Source organism: Heptranchias perlo, chromosome 11 (assembly GCF_035084215.1).
Source record: "Heptranchias perlo isolate sHepPer1 chromosome 11, sHepPer1.hap1, whole genome shotgun sequence".
NCBI lineage: Eukaryota > Metazoa > Chordata > Chondrichthyes > Hexanchiformes > Hexanchidae > Heptranchias > Heptranchias perlo.
In genome coordinates, this window is record NC_090335.1 from 61,699,196 (window position 1) to 61,726,784 (window position 27,589).

At 40.2% G+C, this 27,589-nt stretch overlaps 1 protein-coding gene across 4 annotated transcripts; it reads left to right on the forward strand.

The window, feature by feature from the left end:
- Positions 1–592: 592 nt before the first annotated feature.
- Positions 593–25,893, forward strand: LOC137327422 (interferon alpha/beta receptor 2-like). 4 transcript variants are annotated; one of them, XM_067993206.1, is made up of 9 exons: positions 593–762; positions 7,469–7,574; positions 8,534–8,624; positions 12,097–12,226; positions 14,158–14,333; positions 15,024–15,205; positions 19,963–20,134; positions 21,993–22,114; positions 23,480–25,893. In XM_067993206.1, the coding sequence occupies exons 3-9, from the start codon at positions 8,573–8,575 to the stop codon at positions 24,140–24,142; spliced, it is 1,497 nt and encodes a 498-aa protein (XP_067849307.1). In that variant the 5' UTR covers positions 593–762; positions 7,469–7,574; positions 8,534–8,572; the 3' UTR covers positions 24,143–25,893. The 4 variants fall into 4 exon arrangements, with proteins under 4 accessions (XP_067849307.1, XP_067849306.1, XP_067849309.1 ...); XM_067993205.1 differs by lacking the exon at positions 593–762 and adding an exon at positions 772–863; XM_067993207.1 differs by lacking the exon at positions 593–762 and adding an exon at positions 778–853.
- Positions 25,894–27,589: the final 1,696 nt, after the last annotated feature.

Here is a 27,589-nt window from a genome sequence, read left to right on the forward strand (position 1 = left end):
TCAAGTGGATGACCTGAAACATTAACCCTACCTTCCCCTCTCCACAGAAGCTGCCTGACCTGCTGCGTGTTTCCAGCATTTTCACTTTTTATTTCAGGAATATGGAGTTGTCAACATGGAAAATTTTCCTTTGAAGGAGCTGCCATTTATGATAAGCACAGCAGTTTCCACTGTGTTATGGTTTTTTTTATATATATGAGACATTGGGTTGCCCCAATGTGATCAACCCAAATTGAAGAAAACTAAAATAAGTGCCCCTTTCCCTGAGGTGGCACAAATAACAAACACTCAAACCTTACAAAAGAGAAAGGAAACTTATCAAATTAAACAATATTGTTGCCCTCACACACTGCAGTCCCTGCTATGCCCACCGGTCGCGGAAGGCTATGTTCTGTTTTTATTTCAGATTTCAAGCATAAGTATTACTTTGCTTAAGTGAAACCTGTTTTGTTGCTTGTCAGTGCTTGAGTCACGTGATTGCCGGTAAAGGAAGGTTGCCCCGGGGATGGGGGGGCGGGGCGCTGACCGCTGCAGTATTTGTAACGACGTCATCGCTCGGCGCTGTGATTGACAGGTCCGCGCTCCTCTCCCCTCCCCACTTGTTTACCAGCGGATTTTGGACAAGAGGTTATCAACTGTCCTCAGGGGAAAATGCCGCGTCTGTGTCGCAGTGAGAATTGGCGAGGGCGGTGCTTGGGTTAGGGAGAAGCAGATGTTCCGTGTGACAACGAAAGTGTTCTTCCACTGACATCAGACAAGATGGTAAGATAGCAAAAAAAAGGGAGAGGAATGACCATGATGATGAGGTGTAATGGCGCAGCAGGAGCTGCTGAAGGCCGTTGTTATGCCGGGGGTAGGGTGAGGTTTGTGTGCTGATCATTACATTACTGTAAATGTAAAGTTTTATTCTATAACAAAAGGTTTCCGTTTGGATGTAGGAGTGTCGAAAAGGTCAAGACAACGGCTCGTTTTATTTTATTAAGTTAAAAGTTAGTCTAATAAAACCATAACCACAGGAAATGGGTTTCGCACCAATTTTTGATTGGTAAATGAGCCGACATGGTAGTAACGGAAGGATGAATGTTTCAGAGTGAAGTGTTAAAATGTTCATTGGCGTATCTTAAATTGTATTAAGTCATGCGACAGCAAAACGGTTTAAAGCCAGACAGGGTTTACGCTTATTAAAGTGAGTGTTGGATTTTTGAGGTACTTTCACGGAAAAGCTATTTGACACACTTTGCAAACATGCTTATTTCATGTTTCTGGAGATTGGATTGTGGTTTTTTTACTCTGTGGGTTCTTTGTTTCCGCTTCACTATAATGTTTAGGAGCTGGATTGCGTTAATTACATATATATCAATGACTTGCATTTATCTAGTGTCTTTTTAATAAAATATCGAAAAGTCTTCACAGAGGAGGATTGAAGGCCAAGCAATAGGAGTTGGGAGGCGACTTAAAGCATAGTTGAAAAGAAGGGAATTGAGGTGACGACAAGTGAGAGGGATAAAAGGAATGAGTTCCAGAGATTAGGGCAAAAGTTTCTGCCAAGGTTGGTGGAGCAAAGGGAAGAGTGTGATGCACAGGAGGGTATAAACAGAGATATAGGACTGGGACTGGTAAAAAGGGATTAGGCCATGAAGGGATTTATAATTTTGAAATGGTGTTTGGTGAAAATGCTGCAAGAGCATATTGGTATTTTACCCACAATAATCTTTTTTTTAAATGTCAGTAATGAGCACAGCAGTACTCTGGGAGGACTGGGTGACCTATAGCTACATCTGCACTGCAGACCTAACTGCCTGCTGCTTATCAATTGTAAACAATTTTACAACACCAAGTTATAGTCCAGCAATTTTATTTTAAATTCACAAGCTTTCGGAGATTTTCTCCTTCCTCAGGCAAATGTTTGAGGAAGGAGAAAATCTCCGAAAGCTTGTGAATTTAAAATAAAATTGCTGGACTATAACTTGGTGTTGTAAAATTGTTTACAATTGTCAACCCCAGTCCATCACCGGCATCTCCACATCATGCTGCTTATCAGACAGCTTGTGGGTTTAGTGGTAGTCAATAGTGAATGACATGCTATAGTTAGCCTGACAGATGAAGTGAATTGATTAGGGATGCCTTGGTTCTTTAAAAGTGTACTTTTTATTTTATATTATTTCAAATGTAGTTCATTGATTATTTATGATTGACTAACATTAGGTTGGCATTAAAAATAAGGGGTAAAAGTTAACATTTCAAATTAAAATAATTATGTACAAATATTCAATTCCAGTATATTAACTCTGTCTTGCCATATAAAGAAATTATTGAAAACACAGCTAGCTTTTTCAAAAATTGCATAAAATTAAAACAGTAAGTGAATTTAAATATTGGTTGCATCAAAGATTAGCCAAGATTGAATGATATATAATGTTTCATGTTTGTTAGAAATTCAGCTTGGAAAGTTGATTACCATTCAAAACATAACTTGGCTGTGCAGGGTCATGTGCATAGGTGCTGACATATGCAAAACAACAACGTACATTTATATAGTGCTTTTAACATTAATAAAAATCAGACACTTTAGAAATGGAAATAGATAGGGAAAAGGTTACCGAGCTATGGAGGCAAATTAGGAAGGGTGACCGAAAGCTTTGAAAAGGTTTATGAAGATGAAGTGGAGGGATTTAGCAAGGGAGTTTGAAAGAGGGGACAAGACAACTGCAGGCTCTGCCACCAATGGTGGGGCAGAGGGAAGGGGATGCAGAAAAGGCCAGAGTCAGGACTGATGGGAAGGGGAGGTTGCAGAAGTAGAGTTAGATGAAGGCCATGGAGATAATTTAACTTTGAAATTCTCATCTTCGTGTGCTGTGGTAGGCAGCCATTGTCGATCAGTAAGGTTGCAATAATGGGCGAGCAGGAGTTTGTGCAGGACAGCATATAGGCAGCTGAGTTTTGGATAAGTAGTTTATAGAGGGTGAACAGTGGTAGACCAGCGATGAGGGCATTGGAATAATTTGAGTCTAGAAACGTGAATAAGTGTTTCAGCAGCATTAGGGGTGGGCAATGCTGCAGAGGTGAAAACAAGTAGCCTTGGTGATGGATATGATGTTGTAGGATTTAAAGCCCTACTTCCAGGATTATAATTTAATTTAATCCAATCCAAGGACTGGTTCGTGACAACAAGACGACCACCACGGTATTGGTATTATGGTTAAAGGCAAAACAGATTTATTAAGCACATCACAATTAGTACAAAGAAAATGATACTTAACAAAGAGAAATAGTCACAGTCTGTTCCTTGAAAGCTTGGAAGTATCCCTCCAAGTGACTGCAGTGGTCTCGGTCTCTCTCTCGCTGTGTTCTGTTCACTGAAGAGTTCTCTTCCTTGCCAGAATCTTGGCATGCCTTCCTCAGCTTTTGAGGTCTCTTCTTATACCCTTTTTCAGTCAATGTGGCAGTTCACTATCACATCCACATCTCTCAGCCTTACTATTAATCATGTCTCTCACCCTTTTAGAAGTTATATTCCAAGCATAACTCCTGGTATCATTCGTGCCTTGTTGTTACTGACTTAACGGTACCTTATCTTAGAGTTTACATTGCCAGTCTTCTGACAACCATTTGTATAAACAAACTTCTATTCACTAGCTTGTGGGGGCTCGAAAAAGAGAGGTCTAAGCCTGTGTGACTCCTTGATTTATTTCACCTTCAGTCCCTTTATCTAATGTCTTTTAGATACTATGCTATTACAGCACATCCTCCCTTAGCGCCTGTGATTTTCCCAAGGTCTCTTAATTTCCACTTTAATGTTGTTAGTATTCTGTTAGTTTTAACTGCAAACTTGACTATAGTAACCATCATGCATCCTTCTCGGCCCACCAGCACTTTCTTATTAAATACACGTTACATGGTTCATACTATATTAATACACAGTACAGTTTACATTTATAGATACATAGATTCATAGTACATTTCATTCTACTTCTACTATTGATTATAATTATATTAAATTATATATGTCATGGGTTAATTCTTACAATTCCCTACCTTGAGGGTGAGGCATTTATGCTGATCCCTCATACTTCATGCGATTATTTTTAGAATCCCATTTTTGCTCCTTTCTATTAGGTCTTGGGTTCTTATCCCCCATAATTGGTCTTTCGTCTGGTGCACTAAGTGTTTCAAATAACATGTATAGGAAACTAGACAAATCAGGACTAATAGCTGGGCCACTACCAACAGATATGAAAGCATTCTGATCCAGGGAAGAATTACTATGTTTGACCCTATGTCCCACCAATGCGTAGTGTCCCCTACCCCTGGGATCTCCTTAGCTACTTCCTCATTTCCCTGTTCCAATGTGTAATAATAACATTGGGAGCTGTTAATATGCTGTAATAAAGCCGTCAAAGTCTCAGGTAACTTGGGAATATCATATCCAAATTTCTCAACATAACCCTCCAACCTTATATCCAAACTGTCCTTCCCTTGCAGTTCTTGCTGTTTGTGTATGACCATTACTAGGAGGGTTTTTCCCCTTACACTGAGGGTCTCTGTAGGTGTCAAACAGTAAGTTCTTGGGCTGATTGGACATCTCTGTGGCCCATGGTAATAATGATGCTCGAGTGTCGTAAAACAGTACTTTCCTCCCCATACGTAAGCAGTGCGGGTTCTTATATGATGATCCTGTCACTTCCATGGCGCAGTTTAAGCCTTTCTGATTCCAGTCAAAACCACACGTTTCTTTAGAGTGATCGTACAGATCATAAGGGCAGACCAGGGCGTCATCACCCATACTTCATCCCTCTAGGTTTGGCTCCACCCACGTTGAACCAACCATTGCGGTGCTGTTAGGAATCGACTAATGGTGTTTTTCCTTACTACACCTACATTGCCTATTCTGAATAGGGGGTTGATTCTGGTTCGATTCATGAGATTGGGAATTTGCACTATTAATCCTAACAATTTTTGATTCCCTACCTCGTGGCGCTTGTGTTTAACCGGGTAGACTTTAATCAAGCTCCTAATTTTGCATAGTTCTGTATAGTCCTGATAACAGGACAGACCCAACAAATGTCAGTTAGTTACCCACGTTGGGAGGTGCCCTGTATCAATACTTTCTATGTTTTTCCGTGCTTGTTCTATCAACCAATTCCCGTACGTGATACAGATGTTGTTAACGGCAGCCTTATCTGAGGCATTCAGGTCTTCCCTTATAAGGTCGTTGATTCTATGGGCATGTGATTCTATGGCATGTACGCTATCCCTCTAGTGTACCAACATTACCTGGTTCTCCCTCAACTCCTTTCTTTCCTAGGTATTTTCCCTGCTCAAGATGTCTTTTATTCTTTCCCTCACATCTCTCAGCTGAATCCGTAGAATTAATTACTGAGGTGGCGGCATTAAAGCCTGTGAGACCATCGTTCACCAAACCCCTTTTGTGCCAGCTTTGGCTCTGACTCAACTCCGGGTTGACAGTCATTGTCAGCTTTCCAGTGAAATGCATCTTGGGCCTTTTCAATGCTAATGGAGAGGGTGGCCTTTTCCCAATATTCGCTAAAGACTTGTATCATTCTCTGCCAGCTGAGCCGATTTGTGAGGGCACCAACTAGGCAGGTTTAATATAATGAGGACTATTTCTGGTATGATTTGATGATGCACAACTTTCGGCATTGGGATTACCACAAGGCCGTTTCTAGGTCCCGGTTGTAAGCGGGCGCAATGCTCCGCTGAGGCCTGTCGCTGATCTGAGTCGTTGTCTTTCTTAGAGAACAAACTTGATGCTCTGAAACTGACCATTGTCGTGAAAACATCCCTGGACCGCATCTTCAAATTCTATCTGCTGGATCCCCACTCCACTTCCATCTGGTTTAGGGTCATCGTATTTGCCCCAAGCTTTAAAGAAACGCGCCTACACGTGAATATTGTCCCCTGTGCTTTTTCCACCATCTAGGCCAACACATTTGAATGGATTGCTCACTGTCTACGATTATGGGGCCCTTTAGGGCTTCTTGCACCTGTTCCTAAACTGGGCCATTCTTTTTCAGAAATTTCCTTTTGGCTGGGATCTTGTTCTCGTAATGGGCACCTCATGCATAGCCTATACCCCTCCTGTACTTCCCACTCTTTCACCTGTTCCTGTATAGCACCACATCCCACCTGGAAATCTGTCACCACATCTTTGTCATTGTTGTCCTTAATTTCCAGTGTAAAATTCCAATTACTTGTCTCCTTATATGTCTTAGTGTGTTGGTGCCCACCAATGACCTGTGGTTCAGTTCCAAAATACAAAAGTTGGGTACATCTATCACCTAAAACAGCTGCATAGAGCTGGATTGGAGGGATTCAAACAGGGAGTTTTAATAGAGATTAGCATGCAGCTGGGAAGTAATGATCTGTTCAAGGATCTTGGGGGGACAAGGCAGATTAGAGAGGGCAAGATGTTGGAGAGAAGGTGATGACAAACATTTTGGGGGGAAAAAAGACAGTACCTGAGGAAAGATTTGTCAACAATGTCAAATAGCACCCATGTTAGAGGGGAAATTGACTGGTCTGGAGTTGAGTGTGGAGAGGACCAAGGGAGAAAGAGGTGGGTCTCTGACATAGCAGGATCAGAGCTGATGCCACCAATGGAAGGGCTGGTCTTTTTAATTATCTTGAGTGGATTTCAGAAGATGCATAAAATGGATGACCACAAGTTCTGATCACTCTGGCACAGACCTGAATGGTTCTCAAAGGTTCACTACCTCTCGCTCTTAGCATAAAAAGATAATTAATCCTTGCCATTTATTCAAATGAGGTTGGAAATGTGCAGTAGATTCACTGAAGTTTATGCTGAAATGACTCTTCAGATAATGTTTTTACCTGTAGCTCGCTGTTCAGCCATGACAGTCACTAAAGCCTGTGTTTGCATGAGAAAATGCTAGGTGTTCATAAAAAGCTTGAAAATCAGATTGGAGATTGGTCAATTCTTTCAGTGCCAATTTACTATAAAAGACTTCACAATAGGAAATGAAAGTTCTGGTAATCCACAGAATGTTCCATAGCTGCTGCCAATTTGATATTGCACAAAACCATGTGTTTGTTTTTTTTCCAAGAAAGTGCAGCTGAAATTTAATACAATCTAAAGCATCTCCTAGTTTATCACTCGACAGAATTGCATTTATTAAATAAGTTGTTAAATCTCAATTTGATACTTCATTGAGAGCATCATAAACCTACTGCATGGAGTTCACATCTGCCACAATGCCCTCCAGCAGTAGTAAATTAAGGAGGAATTAAAATCCTAAAGACTGCCCAATTTGCTCTACTATGTAAGTTTGTGGGTTTTTAAAAAAAAAATGTCTATATGAATGGTCACAGGGCTGTAATCTAATTTCTAGTTTTGCTCTTATGAAATACATGATTAATTGTAATCATTCAGGATATCTTCTGCCAAGCCACAAGCAAATGACAAATTAATTCTACATTATCTCTGCAGTAGCAGCTATGTTGGACACTTGGTAACCACATCTCACTTGAAGCAATAAATGAAAAGTAGGCCAAAGCAGAAGGCAATGTATCGAGGAACAGCAAGGAAAATTAAGGTATTACAGAATTTACAAGCTTAAAATCATATACTAGTTTATTTATCTGTATTTTAGTGTAATTGTTTGAAAGGGTAAAGAATGAAGATTTTTATCCTTTTGTGAGTAAACTCTTTCAAAGTTGGTTGGAGGGTGTGTTATCACACTGGAAAGCAGCACCAAATATTGAATTCTTATTTCTGTTGATGAAATCATTCCATTTATGCTGCAGGTCAGTTAACCAATAATGAGGAGAAATGAATGGTCCAAGTGGAAAATAAGTCTTGGTTATCATCTATTTATGGTTCAAAAAGCTAGTTAATTTTGCTTTTGAACTTCTGCCTACAAGGGACAGATCAAACAAGTGTTTACATTTTAATTATATGATGTAATCATAGAATGAGAAAGCACAGAAGGAGGCCATTCAGCCCGTAACCCATTCGGCTCCCCTGAAAAGTAGTCCTTTTCAAGTACATGTCCAATTGCCTTTTGAAAGTTCTTATGGAATCTGCTTCCACCACCATTTCAGGTAGTGTGTTCCAAATCTTAACAACCCTCTGTGTGAAAAAAATTCTCCTCCTTTCCCCTCTAGTTCTTTTGTCAATTATTTAAAACCTATGAACTCTGGTTACCGATCCACTGTTCAGAGGAAACAGTTTCTCCCTACTTGCTCTATCAAAACTCCTCATAATTTTCAATGCCTCTATTAGGTTGCCCCTTAACCTTCTTTGCTCTAAGGAGAACAATCCCAGCTTCTCCAATCACACCACATAATTGAAGTTCCTCATACCCGGTATCATCCTGGTAAACCTCCTCTGTACCCTCTCGAAGGCCTTGCCATTCTTCCTAAAGTGTGGTGCCCAGAATTGTACACAATACTCCAGCTGAGGCCTAACCAGTAATTTGTGAAGGTTTAGCATGACTTCCTTGCTTTTGTACTCTGTCCTTATTTGCAAAGCCAAATTTTATTTGTATCATAGGATGAAAAAAGAAGAGTATTAACATTTTAATCAACCGTAATGATGTTTAAAGTAATGGGCCTCTTGTACCTTCATCAGTTTCTCAACTCTGGTAAGTATGAACTAATTTCTCAATGTAAAAATATCATCAAAATATTTTTCTGTTTAGTGGATGTTCACCACCTTAAATATTTCTTCCAGAAAATATAATTTTTAAAGGTTTATTCTTTGACTCCTAAAAGACTTCCCACCTATCATAGTGAACATCTTTCCTTTTCATATTAAACTTCCAGAATAAAGTTATCTATTTGTAAATTTAGAAGTATTTGCAAACCATCTTGACTAATGAGTTTGGGAATTGTGGGGAAAATTATTGTGAATTGTTTTTATGTTGATATGTTGCCTTCTTGGCTGACCGTCTTGGCTCAGTGGTAATACTCTTGCCTCTGAGATAGAAAGTGTGGGTTCAAGCCCACTCCAGAGATTTGAGTAATCTAGGCTGACACTTTGGTGCAGTGCTGAGGGAGTGCTGCAGTGTCAAAGGTGCCATCTTTTGGATGAGACGTTTAATCAAGGCCTCTTCTGCCCTCTCAAGTGGACATAAAAGATCAAATTGCACTGTTCAAGAAAGAACAGAGGAGTTCTCCTAATGTCCTGGCCAAAATTTAGCCCTTAAAATAGATTATTTGATCATTAATTTCATTGCTGTTGTAGATCCTGTTTTGTGCAAAATTGGAGTCCATGTTTCACGTAATTACAACAGTGACTGCACTTCAAAGTACTTAGTTGGCTGTGAAGCACTTTGGGATGTCCTAACATTGCGAAGGGTGTTGAATGAATGCATGTTCCTCCTACCGTTCTCTTCCCTTCCTTTCCCAAAAGGGCTAATCGGAATCATTAAGATAACATAATTGACAGCGCAGACCTACTGGCTTGGTTTTGTTTATGGTACCATCCATTGCTTACAATTTTGAGTACTAGCAAATCTCTCATTACCTTACTCATGTTTAGTTGGAGGAAATGGTATGTTCTTTAGCTGTGTTTGATGCAACAGGCTGAGAGTGGTTACAGTGACACTTCTGAAGCAAGCAGATCTTGTAATTGTTTTTAGCAATAACGGTCCCATCCTGTGGAGGAACTAAAAATAGCAGGTATTAATGTTTCAGATAATACCTTTGGTGTAAAACTGTGCCGTGTCCTTTTAGTGGACCACACCTTGCTCTGTATTCCAGCTTGACTTCTGTATTGTACTAAGCTCAAGTGATGGCACTCTTGCTACCTATTCGGAAGATTATGGCTTGAAGGCCAGGATTTGAGCATGTAATCTAGGCTGATGAAGTACTAAGGACATATTGCATTCTCTGAGATGCTGTCTTTCTGATGAAACATTAAACAGTGCGTGCCTATTCAAGTGGCTTTAAAAAAAAAAATCCCATGGCACCATTCAAAGACGATCAGGGGAGCTCTCCCAGTAATCAAGCCGAAATTTATCCTTCAACCAACACTAAAATAGTTCATCTAGTCATTTTTAAAATTTGCTATTTGTAGGATCTAGCTCTGTGCAATTGGCTACCAAGTTTGCTCAAATAATAATAGTGACTACATTTCAAAAGTAATTTATTGGCTGTAGAGCGCTTGGGACCTCCTGAGTATATGAAAGCCAATATATAAATTGCAAGTTCTTTCTGTATAAGTGGAACAATACTTTACTGGCTGGAGTCTGAAGATGATGCATCAATTTGCCTTTGGTGACTGCATCAATATTTTGACAAAACCTCCAGTAACTTTGAGCCTTTCCCTGTCACAAAATGTAGGTTAAATCTCACAGGATCCAAGGTGAGGTAGCCAATTGGATACACAATTGGATTGACGACAGAAGACAGAGGGTGGTTGTAGAGGGTTGTTTTTCAAACTGGAGGCCTGTGACCAGCGGTGTGCCTCAGGGATCGGTGCTGGGTCCGCTGTTATTTGTTATTTATATTAATGATTTGGATGAGAATTTAGGAGGCATGGTTAGTAAGTTTGCAGATGACACCAAGATTGGTGGCATTGTGGACAGTGAAGAAGGTTATCTAGGATTGCAACGGGATCTTGATAAATTGGGCCAGTGGGCCGATGAATGGCAGATGGAGTTTAATTTAGATAAATGTGAGGTGATGCATTTTGGTAGATCGAATCGGGCCAGGACCTACTCCGTTAATGGTAGGGCGTTGGGGAGAGTTCCAGAACAAAGAGATCTAGGAGTACAGGTTCATAGCTCCTTGAAAGTGGAGTCACAGGTGGATAGGGTGGTGAAGAAGGCATTCAGCATGCTTGGTTTCATTGGTCAGAACATTGAATACGGGAGTTGGGATGTCTTATTGAAGTTGTACAAGACATTAGTAAGGCCACACTTGGAATACTGTGTACAGTTCTGGTCACCCTATTATAGAAAGGATATTATTAAACTAGAAAGAGTGCAGAAAAGATTTACTAGGGTGCTACCGGGACTTGATGGTTTGACTTATAGGGAGAGGTTGGATAGACTGAGACTTTTTTCCCTGGAGAGTAGGAGGTTTCGGGGTGATCTTATAAGGGGCATAGATAAGGTAGATAGTCAAAATCTTTTCCCAAAGGTAGGGGAGTCTATAACGAGGGGGCATAAATTTAAGGTGAGAGGGGAGAGATACGAAAGGGTCCAGAGGGGCAATTTTTTCACTCAAAGGGTGGTGAGTGTCTGGAACGAGCTGCCAGAGGCAGTAGTAGAGGCGGGTACAATTTTGTCTTTTAAAAAGCATTTGGACAATTACATGGGTAAGATGGGTATAGAGGGATATGGGCCAAGTGCAGGCAATTGGGACTAGCTGAGTGGTATAAACTGGGCGACATGGACATGTTGGGCCGAAGGGCCTGTTTCCATGTTGTAAACTTCTATGATTCTAACTGCAGTCCATGCAACTACTGAACACCCATTTTAAAGGTTATTCTGCAAATGAATGTTTCAACTCATTTGAAAGAAATAGATGTGTGCCTGTTTACACTGTGCATGCATTTTGCTCCCTTTCCCAAACCACAGGGGCAACACAGGTACACATAATGCTAATGTAAGGTTAATTGTCGTGATACAAGGGGGCTGTCTTCTCTTTGCATCACTAATTTTCATTTTTTTTTCTCTGCTGATCCTCCTAATCTAGTTTGCAGCACCTCCCACTACCTAATGTCACAATGAATCAATGGCTTTGGGGGTGGAGGAATACTTGTTGCAGTTGGGTGGCAGCATTTACCTCTCGTCTGCTCAGCCCACCCTAATGCTGCAGCATGTCCTAGCTGGGTAATAGGTGTGCCCTTTGCTTGAAATCATAAATATTTTTCAAGAGCTAAATGTTCCTCTAGTGATTTAATTAGACTATTAGTTCTACAATTATGCCAAATTAAAGATTACTGTCCTCTGGGCACACAATGTTATAGTTTAGCATGTCTGTAGTTTACTATCTGAACACAGTTGTGCTGACTGCAGCCAAAACACTGCCAGCACTAACGAGAGAAATTTGAGTTATTCTCTTGTATAAACTTTGCTAATAGTTTTTTTTTGAACACGGTTTCAGTGGCTACTATGCTGTCTCCACCTCGCAATGTGTCATTTATGTCAGAAAACCTTCTTCATGTCCTGATGTGGGAAGCAGGGGCAAATGCACCATTCAACGCACGCTACACAGTGGAATACTTATCTTTCAGGTTTGTATCAAATGATAATTACTGAGTAAAATAATTGCAAGGATAATTAACTTGTGGAAGTCAAATTGTGTGTGTGTGTGTATTTGGTTGGAGGCTATAGGGGAGCAAGCTGCAAAAAGATCAGTGGGGAACATACATTCAAGGCAAGGGAATATCTTGGTTGATATTCAGTTCTAATTTTGCCTCTGCAATCAATATAAACAAAGAACATGCAAGTTCCTTCCTTGCCCCATGCTAGCTGATATTGTAAATGATTCCCTCTCCTCATACTATCCACCTTGCTTTCAAAATTGCCATCAACCACCCCCCCCCCACCTCCTCAAAAACCCATCCTTAACCCCTCTGTCCTTGCAAACTACCACCCCATCTCCAACCTCTCCCCTCCATAGTTCTTGAGCATGTTGTTGCTTCCCAAATCCATGCCCACCTTTCCTGCAACTCTGTGTTTGAATTTCTCCGGTCAGGTTCCTGCTCCTGCCACAGCACTGAAATGGCCCTAACCAAAGTCACAAATGATATTCTCTGTGATTATGGTGCATTATCCCTCCTTATCCTTCTCAACATCCCTGCAGCCTTTGACAGTCAATCGCACCATCCTCTTTTTCTCCATTGTTCAGCTCAGTGGGATTACCCTCACTCTTTGCCGTTCTTCGTCAACTCCAGACTTGACAATTCTAATGCTCTCCTGGCTAGCCTCCTATCCTCCACTTTCTAAACTTAATCTCACCCGAAACTCTGCTGTCTGTATCCTATGTTAAAATTGGATTGCCATGTGGTGAAGGATAGAATATTGGAGCCTGGTCTTTAGTTGCTTCCAAGCCTTTATTGACAGAGATTACACTTACACACACACACACACACACACACACACACTAGATAAGCTCTCCTATAAAAAGGATACGAGAGTCCCCAATTGATACCCACCACCTGAATACAATTAACACTCATTGATATAAATCATACAATTAACATCCTATTCCACACCAGGCCCCACTCACCCATCACCCCTGTCCTTGCTGACCTACATTGGCTCCTGGTCTCCCCTAACACCTCCAATTTAAAATTCTCTCCTCCTTGTGTTTAAATTCCTTCGTAACCTCGCCTCTCCCTGTCTCAGTAACCTCTTTTAGCTCTACAACCAATCTCTCCTCCCCCCCCCCCCCCCCCAAACTGTCCATTCCGCTGACTCTGGCCTTTTGTGCATTTCCCCCATTTGACCCTACCATTGGCAGCTGTGTCTTCAATCGTCTGGACCCCATGCTCTGGAATTCCCTTCCTACCCCTCTGCCTCTCTCTTCTCCTTTTAAGGCCCTCCTTAAAACCCACCTTTTTGACCAAGCCTTCTAATATCTCCTTATTTGATTCACATCCATTTGTGTCTGATTACACCTTTGTAAAGGGTCTTGGAACATTTTTCTACATTAAAGTTTGTTATAAAAATGTAGGTGATTTTTGTTGATATTACACTAGTATAAAACATTTTTAATATAAATTCTACTCATTTCACATTTACAGATATTGCTTCAATGTATCTGTTACCAAGCTGCTCCTTTTTGCACATAACAGGAAAGACAGATATGAGCAGCTATTGAAAATTGGAATTATGGTATTATTCCATAATAAATACCTAAGTGTTTAATGAGTGGCTATTTTTCATTAAAATTGCTGTATAAAACACATCAAAATATGGTCTGTTTCAAAAATGGAGGCTAGGATGTGAACTAGTAATCTTATTTATAAACCTTTCTTTGAATGAATGTGTTCTAGTGTAAATTAACTATTTGGATCGTACTTATTCCTTTACCCAAATAGCTGTTGCCATAATTTATTTGCATGTAACCATTTGTGGCCATAATAGGATGAAGCTTCTGCACAACATTACCTCTAACATGTCTCCTCTGTTCAAAATGTGTTTGTTACATTCCAAACAGCACACAGAGTCAATGGCTTGCTATGCAAAACTGCTCATTGATCTCAAACCGAACATGTGATCTAACAGATGAATTCAGTGACATCAATGAATCTTACTGGGCTCGAGTTAAAACAGTTACAGAAATGGATGAATCGAATTGGACTTTCTTGGAAGAGTTCCAGCCACACCGAGACAGTAAGTTTGCCATCTTGTTCTTGATACATACAACAGTATTTTTTGAGACCATAATTACATACTGATTATGGCTTGCTCATACTTTTCATTGTTATTGCAAATGTACAGACTTTTAAAAAAAAAACTAAGGTGCGCATTCTTTAAAATACTTTCTCTTGTATATTTTCTGTTCCTGTATTCTTTTACACATATTCTCTCTCTTAAACTGATTTTTGCCTATTTTATCTTCTACATTATCTTGTTTCATACTAGTTTATACTCTTTCCAGATCTGTGGAAACTTTAATGGGGAAAATGTTGTTCAAATAGATGGGTATAGCCTATAAACTGCCAAGTTCATTTGTTTAACTGTAAATTAAATGTTACCACCAAACCTTAACACCGCATACACTATTAAAGAAAGCCCTATAAATAAGCCAAATTTCAACTTACTTATTGGCAATTTAATTAAATTGAAATAAACTTTGATTACAAATATCAAATGCAATGTTTTCAGGTTTGCATTCGTTTCAACCGAACAAAATACATTGATTTTCTGAAACTATAAACTCTTTTTCCATGTTCACTTTAATCAAAACTCCTTTCAGTTTCAAGTGCTCAAATCAGAATTTTTTTGAAAATACAATCCAATACTGTTAACTTGTAAATGTTTCTTTCCTCATAATAATTCAGTTTTATTTTTCTTCTACAGCAAAAATACGACCAGTTAATGTTCGCCTAGCGGAGGCCCCTGTTGGAGTGCTTAAAATTAATTTTGATTCTGCAGCACCTCCACCACCTATTTCACGTAGCATAGAAGTCGATTCGTTAATAGATATCTATGCGACATTGAAGTATCACCTTGCCATATTTAAAAGTGGAAAGCATGAAAAGGTATGGTTAAAAAGCAGCTGAATAATACTGTCATGGGTCTTGGACAAAGGTTGTTCATAATTTGAGGTGTTTAAAGTAATAAAAAAAAATCTATTGTGTTCATAGCTTTCCTGCAGGATGCTTTCAAATTTAATGAAAAACATTAAATAAAACTTCAGAATTAATCTGTAGGCTATATGATCATACTATTAAGTCCAAGTTTATTCATTCTTTACTCAGTCCAAAAGTATTCCCTTCCTCAACATTGCTTTTTGGACTTTGGATGTGCTTCCACTTGGTATTTCTTCTTTGATAGGCTGAATGTGGGCGAGTGATAATTGCTGTGGTCTCTTATCAGTGTTGTCACTTGACAATAGTAAGTGCACAGAAGCAGCCTGACATAACTCTGTCTGATATATAAGAAATCATGACTATGAGCCTGACTCATACAATTGGTGCAGAGTTTTTATTAAGTTACTGCAACACCACTAGACAATTTGTGATTTTTATTTGTCATTTTTAAAATGAATTCTTATGCAGAATTTTGGGGATTGAGTGGCGTAATTGCTGAATTGACAGTGTTAGCTGGGACCTGGGTTAAATTAGCCCAGAACAATGGGCTGAAAGTCTGCTTGCTGTATGGCTTTGGCCCCAGTTTCCACTAGAAGGTGGGTCCACAGCAAAAATAAAGCTGGCACTCTTGCCCATATACTGTAAAGATGGCTAATTGGGAAGTTAAAGAATTCACAATAATTCTGTGGTTGGTGTTGTGACACATTGAGGCTAGCATAAGGGGGGATTTTCTCCACATCTGGTATGTGCTATACTGACCAGGGAGTCTTGCTGATGCCTTGTCTCAGTGGTAGCACTCTCGCCTCTGAGTCAAAGATCGTGGTTTCAAGCTGACCTCCAGAGACTTGATCTGGCTGGCAATCTGGTGCACTGTGTGACGTTAAACCAAGATGAGATGTCTGCCCTTTCAGGTGGATATAAAAGATCCCATGGTACCATTCAAAGAAGAGTACGGGAGTTCTCCTAATGTCCTGACCAACATTTATCCCTCAACCAACATCGCTAAAACTGATTATTTGGTCATTTATCTCATTGCTGTTTATGGGACTGCTGTGTGAAAATTGGTTGCAATGTTTCTCTATATTACAACACTGACTACAATTCAAAAACTACTTTGTTAGCTGTCAAACACTTTGAGATACCCTGAGGACATGAAAGGTGCCAAACTATTTTTCTTTACTCCATTCAAAAATATTCCATTTTTTTTATTCGTTCATGGGATGTGGGCGTTGCTGGCGAGGCCAGCATTTATTGCCCATCCCTAATTGCCCTTGAGAAGGTGGTGGTGGCCTCGCCAGTGATGCCTTCTTGAACCGCTGCAGTCCGTTTGGTGAAGGTTCTCCCACAGTGCTGTTAGGTAGGGAGTTCCAGGATTTTGACCCAGCGACAATGAAGGAACGGCGATATATTTCCAAGTTGGGATGGTGTGTGACTTGGAGGGGAACGTGCAGGTGGTGGTGTTCCCATATGCCTGCTGCCCTTGTTCTTCTAGTTGGTAGAGGTCGCAGGTTTGGGAGGTGCTGTCAAAGAAGCCATGGCGAGTTGCTGCAGTGCATCTTGTGGATGGTATACACTGCAGCCACGGTGTGCCGGTGGTGAAGGGAGTGAATTTTTAGGGTGGTGGATGGAGTGCCAATCGAGCGGGCTGCTTTTTCCTGGATGGTGTCGAACTTCTTGAATGTTGTTGGAGCTGCACTCATCCAGGCAAGTGGAGAGTATTCCATCACACTCCTGACTTGTGCCTTTATAGATGGTGGAAAGGCTTTGGCTAGTCAGGAGATGAGTCACTCGCCACAGAATACCCAACCTCTGACCTGCTCTTGTAGCCACAGTATTAATGTGGCTGGTCCAGTTAAGTTTCTGGTCCAGTTAAGTTTCTGGTCAATGATGACCTCCAGGATGTTGATAGGGGGGGATTCGGCGATGGTAATGCCGTTGAATGTCAAGGGGAGGGGTTTAGACTCTGTCTTGTTGGAGATGGTCATTGCCTGGCACTTGTCTGGCACAAATGTTACTTGCCACTTATCAGCCCAAGCCTGGATGTTGTCCAGATCTTGCTGCATGCGAGCACGGACTGCTTCATTATCTGAGGGGTTGCAAATGGAACTGAACACTGCAATCGTCACCGAACATCCCCATTTCTGACCTTATGATGGAGGGATGGTCATTAACTCTGATTAGCTTCATTTGATCGGCATAAAAATTATTTTATGAAAATTTCTTTTATTGCAGAGATAAGATAGGGCAGGGCCACGGAAGGGTTTATAGACCGGATAAGAGTTTGTGCTGCATACCAAAGATCAAAGTCAGATGTTGAGCTGGAGGAAGTTGTCTTATTCAGGGCTTGATGTCAATGCGGGGGGAGTCAATGGGTCAGGAGAAGTGGTGGAGAAATAGAACTGGGTATCCTCAACATAGATGTTAAAAGCGACCCTGTGCCTGTGAATGATGTTGCCAAAAGGTGGCATGTGGAAAAGGAGGGGAGCAAGGATGGGTCTTTGGGGACGACATAACATAAGAAATTGGAGCAGGAGTAGGCCAATCGGCCCCTCGAGCCTGCTCCGCCATTCAATAAGATCATGGCTGATCTGATCCCAACCACAAATCTAAAGAACACAAGAAGTCGGAGCAGGACCCGGCCACATAGCCCCTGGGCCCTCTCCGCCACCCACAGGGCATTGACCGATCCGAACTCAGCTTCATGTCCAATTTCCTGCCCGCTCCCCATAACCCCTAATTCCCTTTACTTCTAGGAAACTGTCTATTTCTGTTTTAAATTTATCTAATGATGTAGCTTCCACAGCTTCCTGGGGCAGCAAATTCCACAGACCTACCACCCTCTGAGTGAAGAAGTTTCTCCTCATCTCAGTTTTGAAAGAGCAGCCCCTTATTCTAAGATTATGCCCCCTAGTTCTAGTTTCACCCATCTTTGGGAACATCCTTACCGCATCCACCCGATCAAGACCCTTCACAATCTTATATGTTTCAATAAGATCGCCTCTCATTCTTCTGAACTCCAATGAGTAGAGTCCCAATCTACTCAACCTCTCCTCATATGTCCGCCCCCTCATCCCCAGGCCTTGCATGGTTCCATTCCTAACTATCGGCTGGAGATGCACTGGCTGTATACAATGACATGTTTCCTTGCACTGTTACCCCACAGGTAACAGTGCAAGGAAACATGTCATTGTATACAGCCAGTGCATCTCCAGCTGATAGTTAGGAATGGAACCATGCAAGGCCTGGACTGGCAGAGGTTAGGCGTTGGAGGAGGATGGAGTGGTGAACTGTATTGAATATTGTAAAAAGGGTTCAGAGGAATAATGTAGCGCAGTCAGAGGGGATGTCATTTGTGACTTTGGTCAGTGCTAACAATGGCAGAAGTCAGACTGGAGGGATTCAAACAGGAAGTTTTGTGAGAAGGGCATGGAAATTGGTGACTTTGACAAGTTCAAGAACTTAAAAGAGGTAAAGAAGATTAGAGATGGGCTAGTTGAAGAGGATGGGTGTATCAAGGAGGGGCTGATGACAGTGGTTTTGAAAGGAAAGGAAATCTCTAACTGCGTCAGCTATCGTGTGAGTCGAGTGCATTTGAGCAGTTAAAGTTGAAGGAGGAGGTGTTGGGTCTCACGGGTGTGATGAGCTTGTCCAAAAAAAACCTTTCTACCTTTTGTAGAGTAAACCCTTTATATTTTTGCTAGAGGTTTGAAACTTAGAATGGAGAAAACAAAACTGCTAAAATTAGATCTAATCAGCACTGCTTATGCCTATTCTGAGTGTAGTTTTGATTGCATATTAAAAACTGGACGACAAACACAGCTCTTATACACAATGGGTAGGAAATTGCTCGTAAAATAATGGTGAGCCTAACAGCGCTCACTGTTATTAATGGGCTAATCGAATATCAAGTTCCAGCAACCACACGTGCAATCAAACGTGGAAATCCGGAATTTGCTGTTCCTGATTCACTGCTGATCTGATATCTTTGTGTTAGAGATATTGCAGGCTGGAATCAATGGACCAGCACAAACTTGCTCTCCTGCCTAGCTGGAAACTAACTAATCTCGCCAGAAAAAAAGTTATGCTGAGTTATATCTGGTCTAAACTAACTTTTAATTGCATGGTGAGTATTAATGACTGCCAAACAACCTCTCTGGCACTGAAAATTAATGTAAAAATGTGGAGTCTTACTACTGATTTTAATAGTTCTTGGACATGTTTTTTTAAAAAATTTTAATTTTAAATTTTAATTTTTTTACTTTTTCTTTGTCTCTTGTAGCTCCGTCTTTTAATCTCACCCTCTCTTTATTTCGCTTTCCCTTTGATTTTATAGTAAATTTACTAATTTTATCTGACACTTCCTGGTTCTTAGTCTGCATGGTTTGTGAATGAGCTTCACTTCCTGGTGCTCGCCAAGTGGCTTGCTTCAAGCTGATTGCTGGAGGGGACACAGCGATCCTTTCCTCCTCTCAGCTCAGTGAAGCCCGGGAAAGGACCCTGCACTTCTTGCAGCCCTCAATTAAAGCAAGTTGGCGCCCAGAAGCCCGCGAAAAGTTTGTGGGTGAGTTAGTTACTTGCAATGTCCATTCGTCACTCAGCGCAATTTCCGGGCCAATATTTTGTTGGTTGCAGAAGATTTTCTAAGTCTAGAAGTGAAATTGCACCATATTGATTCAGATGTAACTCTGGTCGTCTTCCTTCAACAGGATAGAGACGTGCTTGGATTGACAGAGGAAGAGAGTGTTGAAGTAATAGTTGAAAACGTGCAACCCAACACAAATTACTGTGTCACAATAAAAATGTTTTTTTATGAAGAACAACACGATGACCCTTTGGAAATTAGATGTATAGTCACACACTATACCATGGACGATAAAGGTACAGAATGATGGCACAAGCTGGTTTGGCAGAGTAAAAATATTTATGTTCCAGCTTTCTTCATTAAAATTTGGAGTTTTAAAATTTAGTTAAAATGTCCACTTCCTGGTTCTCACAGCATGGCTTGCTTCAAGCTGATTGATGGAGGGGACACAGTTCCTTCTTGTTGAAGGAAGAAGACCAGGGTTACATCTGAATCAATATGAGGCAATTTAACTTCTAGAGATCCTTTCCTCCTCTCACTGCTCAGTGAAGCCCGGGAAAGGACACTGCACTCCTTGTACCTCCTCAATTAAAGCAAGTTGGCGCCCAGAAGCCCGCAAAAAGTTTGTGCATGAGTTAGTTACTTACGAGCGGCCATCTTTACCACATTTTTGTCTGATTTCGTGCATTTTTTGGGGGCATTCAGATTTACTCAAGTTGATTAAAATATCTGGGTTTAAGGTAACTGGATCTTGGGTAATTTTAACCTAACCCATCCATCGAGAAACTGACCGGATCGGGTGGAACACCAGTTTCACACCCTGCCCATCGTTACACTCGATTGACTTTAGTTGAGAGTGAAATCAGGCGAGGTGTAAATCCAGCATTACATTCGATCCTGTCAGTTTCCCGCTAGGCGGAGTAGACTAAAATTACACTCTTAATCTCCTTAACGTGCTTGGACATGGAAATCGGCCAAACAAAATTGTAATGCATTTCATGGACATGCTTCTTGAAATAAATTTTCTTCCTTGAGAGGAATTGGGAAAAATTTGACCTTGCTCATTTTGTTCTGGTTTGTAACTATACCTGCTATCTGCTTTGGGGGTGGTTTACAGTGTAGCTAAAGGATTTTGCTACTTGAAATTTCTTTCCTCCCTACCTTGAAAGCATTGAATTTTTGCTGGAGTATGGTTCTATGACTGCTGGACACCATTTGGTATCTTGTCTTAGTGACTGTTCTTCATATGTAGAGCTGAAAAGTGAGTATTAGCAGGCTGTTCAACTGCAATGGCATTACAGCCAACTCCAAAGCTATCCTCGCCCCATATCCACATATATGCACTTATAGCGATGAGGAGCAGGAGCCATGGCAGATTTTTTTTCTTCTGTAGTGTCAGCATCCCTGCATTATCACCTGCACCAAGATTTGCTAACTCCACACAGTCTGATTCTGGCACCTTTCTAATCTGCATGGCTCAGCTACTGACTGATGAACATGCTATGCCAATGAGGGATCCCAAAAAATTATTTTCTGTGAATATGATTAACCTATTTTCATGAAGTATGTTGCAAATGTGCTTGGCCAATTTCAATGTCGAAGCCATGTCAAGAAACTAGGATCCTGTTCGTGCTCACCCAGATATTTTATCAACTTGCGTAAATGAGTTTCTAAAAAGAAAATCGTATCTCAGGCAGTGCAGATCAGATTTTCACGAGACCTGGGTTTGCATCAAACCCAGACTGACAGAAGGGAGGGCAAAGTAATTTCATACGAACACACTCGTATGCTAATACAATGCAGTATGATTTCACCAGAGTGAAGTTCAAATACAAGCACTGTTAGTCCCCAATAATCACATTCCTTAGTCCACTATTTTAACCTATCAACATCTCCATTAAAATGGAGGAGAAAATAATATCACATGCACATATTCAGATGTTGCAGTGTGTCTTCAAAGATTGATGAGCACGTATTGAAGAAACTAAACATTCTCTTACAGATAAGTCTGAATGCGTTTAACATTTAAATAAAAGCTGTTTTTACTGGGTTTAAGTAAAAGAATGGTACTTGCTACAGTATTGATTTAGATAGTTCTAGGGTGGGGATAACTGGTAGAAAGAAATGTTTCTGATGTATGTTGTTCTTTTGCAGCACTTCAAGCACTGCTAATATTTGCTTTATGCCTCTTGGGAGTTAGCTTGTTCATCATCATCGTGGTATTATACAAAGGAGGTTGTCTTGGTTTCTTAAACAAATATGGTCCACAAGCTCTGGTATGTAATTGATTTACAAAAAGGATTATCAGATTGAAATTTCACCTGAAAGTTATTTTTCAGTGCTTAATAAAAGTAGATTGATGGGATCTCTTAAAGCTTACTTTTTCAATCCAAGGTAGCATCTTTAGAAGTTGAGTGATTACAGTTTTAGCAGCAGTTCAATCCTTTGCTTGCCCTAGAAATAGAAGTATTTTTCTTGTGTATATATCCTTTTGAGCATTTAGTTTAGTTTGCATAGTGCTGTAATTCCTAGTTTCTAATGACATCTGCATTCACAGGTTCTTGTTTGGAACAGTGGTACAGTGTGCAGACCAAGAAATACATGTAGAGATTATAGTAGCTAGGTACATGAAACCATCTGCACAGTGTGATAAGTAGTGGGGTACATTAGAGTTAAAAGTACAAAACAAAAAGTTGTATTGTTTATGAAAGGTGTTGGTCAGATCCCATCTGTCGTACCACTGGCAGTCTGGTCACCTAATCAAGGAAGAATATTGTTGCCCTTAAGGGGGTCATGAAGCAACCAATAAAAATGCTTCTAGGTACTGGGAATTTAAGTTATGAGGAAGGCTAAGAAAGTTGGTTGGTGGGGGGGAAAGACTTTGAAGTGACCTGATTGGATTGCTCTATGGCCAATTGTTCACAATGGCAAATGAGAGCAGAGATTGGATACAGTGAGATAGGATTGATCTTGCAGAAAGGGGTAGGGTTATTGACCTTAATGGCCTCTTTCTGTTCCTAAAAACTCTTCTTTTCCTGGATATCTAATTAAATATCCTACTTTGTACGCACTGGTGCTATATCGTACCAAAAAGACAGAGACTTATAAGCTTTATTACATAAATAATTCATTTTCAATAGCTACATCTTAATATTGTAGACATGGGATTGCAATTTTTTTTTGCAAAGTGCAGATAATCAGCAGTATCTCTAGGTCACTACATAAAACTTCAGTTGGCGTAATGCCCCCAATGGATATATGTACCATGTGGTGTGGCATGTATCCATACAAGCCAGAAGGGTCCAACTTTAATCTCCCCTAATTTGTGTTGAGCCTGGCCATGTGTGCCAGATGAACATGAGGTTACTCCAGTTGATCTAAATGTGCCAGGGATAAGAAGGAGGAAAATTTAACCAGGATTCCTGCTTCTGTGCATATCCACATATCCTGCTGAAAGTGAATATATATTAAGTGAAGATAGAATTGGATCATATTTGACCATACCCAAACTTAAGTTACCATCTGCAGAAGAGGTGAAGCATGTGGAAAAATTAGACTGTTGGATCCATTTTAACAAAATTAAGAATATTGATGTCATTTTAACATTTAAATTTAATGTTTTATTTGGTCTGTTCCATCAGAATAATTTAAAACACATCAGTGCTGTCTACAATTACGGTGATGTGCAAGAAAAATTCAGCACCACGGAGCATGTTATTTTCAGTGAAATGAAAACGCAAGACATTGAAGAAGACAGCGAGGAAGAACTAATGAATAGCGATGAAGGTGGCTATGAGCATAATTCACTTCCTGTATTAGTGCAGAACAGTGCTCAGAGTTCCAGTGCGTTTTCTAAAGTAGGAATAGATGGCGCCAGCACAATGTCTTGTGGTGATCGACTGTGTGATTCAGTACCTGAAGATTTTTTCACTGATCTCGATAACTGTCAGATGGCTCCAGCAAACATAATGCAAAACGAATGTTCATATACCGAGACCAAGAGCCAGATACAGACAATCCACAGCAGAAGGAGCAGTTTAGCTTCTGCAAACATTAATATTTTTGATGTCCCGCTGTGCTCTGTCCAAATCCAAGACTCAGACTGTTCTTTTGTAAACTTTTCAAATGAACAGATGTGTGATAAGGAGGTGTGTGAACCTGATATTGATGATTTGGGCAATTCTTTGATCTCTGAGGTTTGTGACGATACTGTAATTTACCATTCCGAAAAATCCAGTCTGTGTGACGTACCAGGCTGCTCATCATTTCCCCAGACATTGTATTCTGACTATATGAGACGCTGAAGAAGGTTTACATGTGTGAAAATTACTTTTGTAAAATTGGTCAGAATGTCCTTGAAACGTATCCTTTGTAAATCCAAAAACGCTGCAGCTGAGTGTCTTTGATATCTTCACTAAAAATGTTCAGCTGAAGAAATCGTCCTTTCAGATCCTGCAGTAAGCATTCTAACTGCTGAGAAGATTTGAAATATCTTAGCTTATCAAAAAATAAGCATGTTGGGGTTTGCACAATTACCTGTAACCTCATAGAATTTTTAGGTAGAATTTCCAAAATTTGGATGAGAAGTGGAATTTTTAGCTTTGAGTACCGGTATATTTTATAAAAGTGTATTTCTGTTTTTGGTTTTCTGCCAAAGGAGGAAAAATTATTAATTATGAGCAATTTGTCACGAGAGAAAAAGAAAAGTGCTTTTAAATAAGTACATGACTTTGTTTTTTTGGAAAGTTTACCTTAGTTGCTCACAATAATGAAATATTGATGCTATGGAAGTAAAACAAATTTAGACAATGAGCATAGGGACACAAAAGTGCAAAATTCAGAAGCTTCAAACAAGGTTGGAGGATTTTTTTTCACAGGATTGTGGAACGTGGAAGAAACTCCCAAAGAAGATAGTTGATTTGGGGTCAGTTGGTTCTTTTAAAAATGGGATGGATCGATATCTGTTGAGAAACAGATTGAGGGTTTCAAAGGAGGCGGGAAAGGAAATGAGTGTTCCTAAAATAAGGGATCATCAGGTGGTATGGGGAGAAGTCATTGTGCATGGGGATTGATGGATTTTTTTGCTCTGGATTTTCTTGTCTGAGTGCATTCTGGTTTTATTTATGACTAACTTGAACAAATTGTCAATCCAAAGTATTTTTTATTTTAAATTTAGTTTTGGTCACTTTCAGTAAGATTGAGTTATTGCTCCTGTCAAAATGTAAAGATACATAGGGCCAGAATTTGCTGTCAAAATAACGGCAAGGCTAATGTGATCTTGCCACTATTCATGGGTAAATGGTACAGCAATTTTGTGAGCAAAAATTTTTTGAGCTGAAGGGATCAGGGGCTAGTCAAACTGACTATAGATGCCGTGCTATATCAAATTCTGGCTCATAATGTTCCTTTGGTTCGATCTCCGCAGATTGAGATTTTAGTCACATGATTGGGAATGTTAATTTAAAAATGAGGAATTTCTTGTATCTGGGTGGCCAATGTTATCTGCTATTCCAGCTTGTCTGAACACGGTGATTGCCTTGGCAACGGGCAGTTGCAGGGGCAGTCTGTAAACACCATGTATTATTCAATATGTATAAATGCGTAGGCTTCAAGGAGATCTTGAAACATTTACCTGAGGAAGGAGAAAATCTCCGAAAGCTTGTGAATTTAAAATAAAATTGCTGGACTATAACTTGGTGTTGTAAAATTGTTTACAATTTCCAGCTTAAAGAGTAATGGCTGGCTATTTGTGGTTTATCTGCACCATCTCAAAGGAAATGGTGTGGAAAGCTTCTATACAGTTTCTAAACTGAAAGCAAAGCTCTCCTGCATAACAAAAGCAAAATACTGCAGAAGCTGGAAATCTGAAATAAAAACACAAAATGCTGGAAACATTGCAAGGCAGCATCTGTGGCGAGAGAAACAGTGTTAATGTTTCAAGTTGATGAACTCTCCTGTATAAGTTCATTCATTGTTCTAATGAAATCAAATCATCAGTAACTTTTTGTTTCCTGTTGGTAATGCCTCCTTGAATAAAGTGTTTGTTTACATTCTATTCTTGCCTGCAATGGTGTCTTAACTAATGGTTCTAAAATAGCCACTTCTAAAGGCTGAATTACATAACAAAGTCTTACTATTGGAGTACTACAGTATTACTGACAGTGTCACTGCAGTCAGAGGAAAAGTGCTGCAACTATGGATGTGTGGGGGCTGGAAAGTCCTCATTGTCCATATGTGGTCACGTAAAATCTATTGTAGTTTTATATTCTGTCTTGTTTTATACTGCAATTTACAGTATGCTTTATGCAAAATTATTTTACAATTTGTAAAATGTTTTTAATTGAGTTGTATTTATTACATGATGTGGAAATGCCAGTGATGGACTGGGGTGGACAAATGTAAGGACTTGCACAACACCAGGTTATAGTCCAACAGCTTTATTTTAAATCACCAAGCTTTCGGAGCTTACCTCCTTCGTCAGGTGAGTGGAGGTAAGCTTCGAAAGCTTGTGATTTAAAATAAAACTGTTGGGCTATAACCTGGTGTTGTGCAAGTCCCTATATTTATTACATGCCTGCAGGGGCACAGAACACTGCATAGCAAAGTGGTTTCTCCCTGCCTGTGGGCCACTATTTTATTCTGGCTATTAGGAGGTCGCCCTCCATGTTTGAGAAGGTCTGCGCTTGAAAATGCAGTTGCTTTAAAGTTGCAATAATGACTATTGAATTGCACATGCATAGTTGTTCCATTGTTCCCACTGGCACTCAGAATCTGCACTCTCCATGTTAATGGGGGGATTCTGATGCCTAGTCACTGAGAAATCACTTCCAATTTTCTTTTTGGGGGTGGGGGGGGGAGGTTGAAGAGAGCACATGTGGAGTTTCTTTTCTATACGTTTGCTAGAAGGAGTAACTACCAATTAAATCTCAGGTTGTGGCTATTCTAACTGAAGCAATCAGTTGCTTTTAAACAGTTTCATTTGGTTTTCTTTTTTATTCTGACTTTTTTCCGAAGCAGAAAGGGTGGACAATCGTGCTTCTTGTGGATACATAATGTTGAGTTGTAATTTTTGAAAAATTTAAGACAAATGAGTACGCTTGATGAACTGTTGATGAGTTGAGTATGAAAATAATTTCAGCACAAGTATAATTTAAATTTGTATTTTAAGAGAATTATTCATCGAGGAGGTGATTGTCTGTGCTGGGAAATGGGACACTATTGAGCATTCTAGTAGTGTGCAGAACTGATGCAAATTTGCCTTTGTTCCTCCCCACTAATGTGTCTTACCCCAACTCAGAAGAGCACTAATGTAAATTTCTGAATTGATCCTCTTTGAGATGGTCAATTTGTGTTGTGAACACAGGTCTAAAATTTCTGCCCTTGATTTGGGTGCATCTCGGGCAGGTCTGAACATTTGCCCGCTCCAAGGTGCCCCACTGATCTTAGCTGCATATCCAAGCCTGAAGTAATTTATGTACCAAGGGTAGACTCCCTGCCCTCAGCCAGGAAATTGAACCAGTCTGGGGCAGAGATTTGTAATGACAGGCCTCATTGGGTGGCAGTGAAGAGGGTAGTGAGGCTGCAGGTGATCTTTACTGAAGATTTATAATTTGGATGATGGGTCCTGTGTATCGCAGTGCTCTGAAAGCACTTACACATGGCCCTCATACCCTGCAGCCCCCTCTCCTCACCTCTGGGTGATGGAGTCTAACAATTTGGCCGCTGAGCCCAGCTTTTGAAAAATGGCTCGA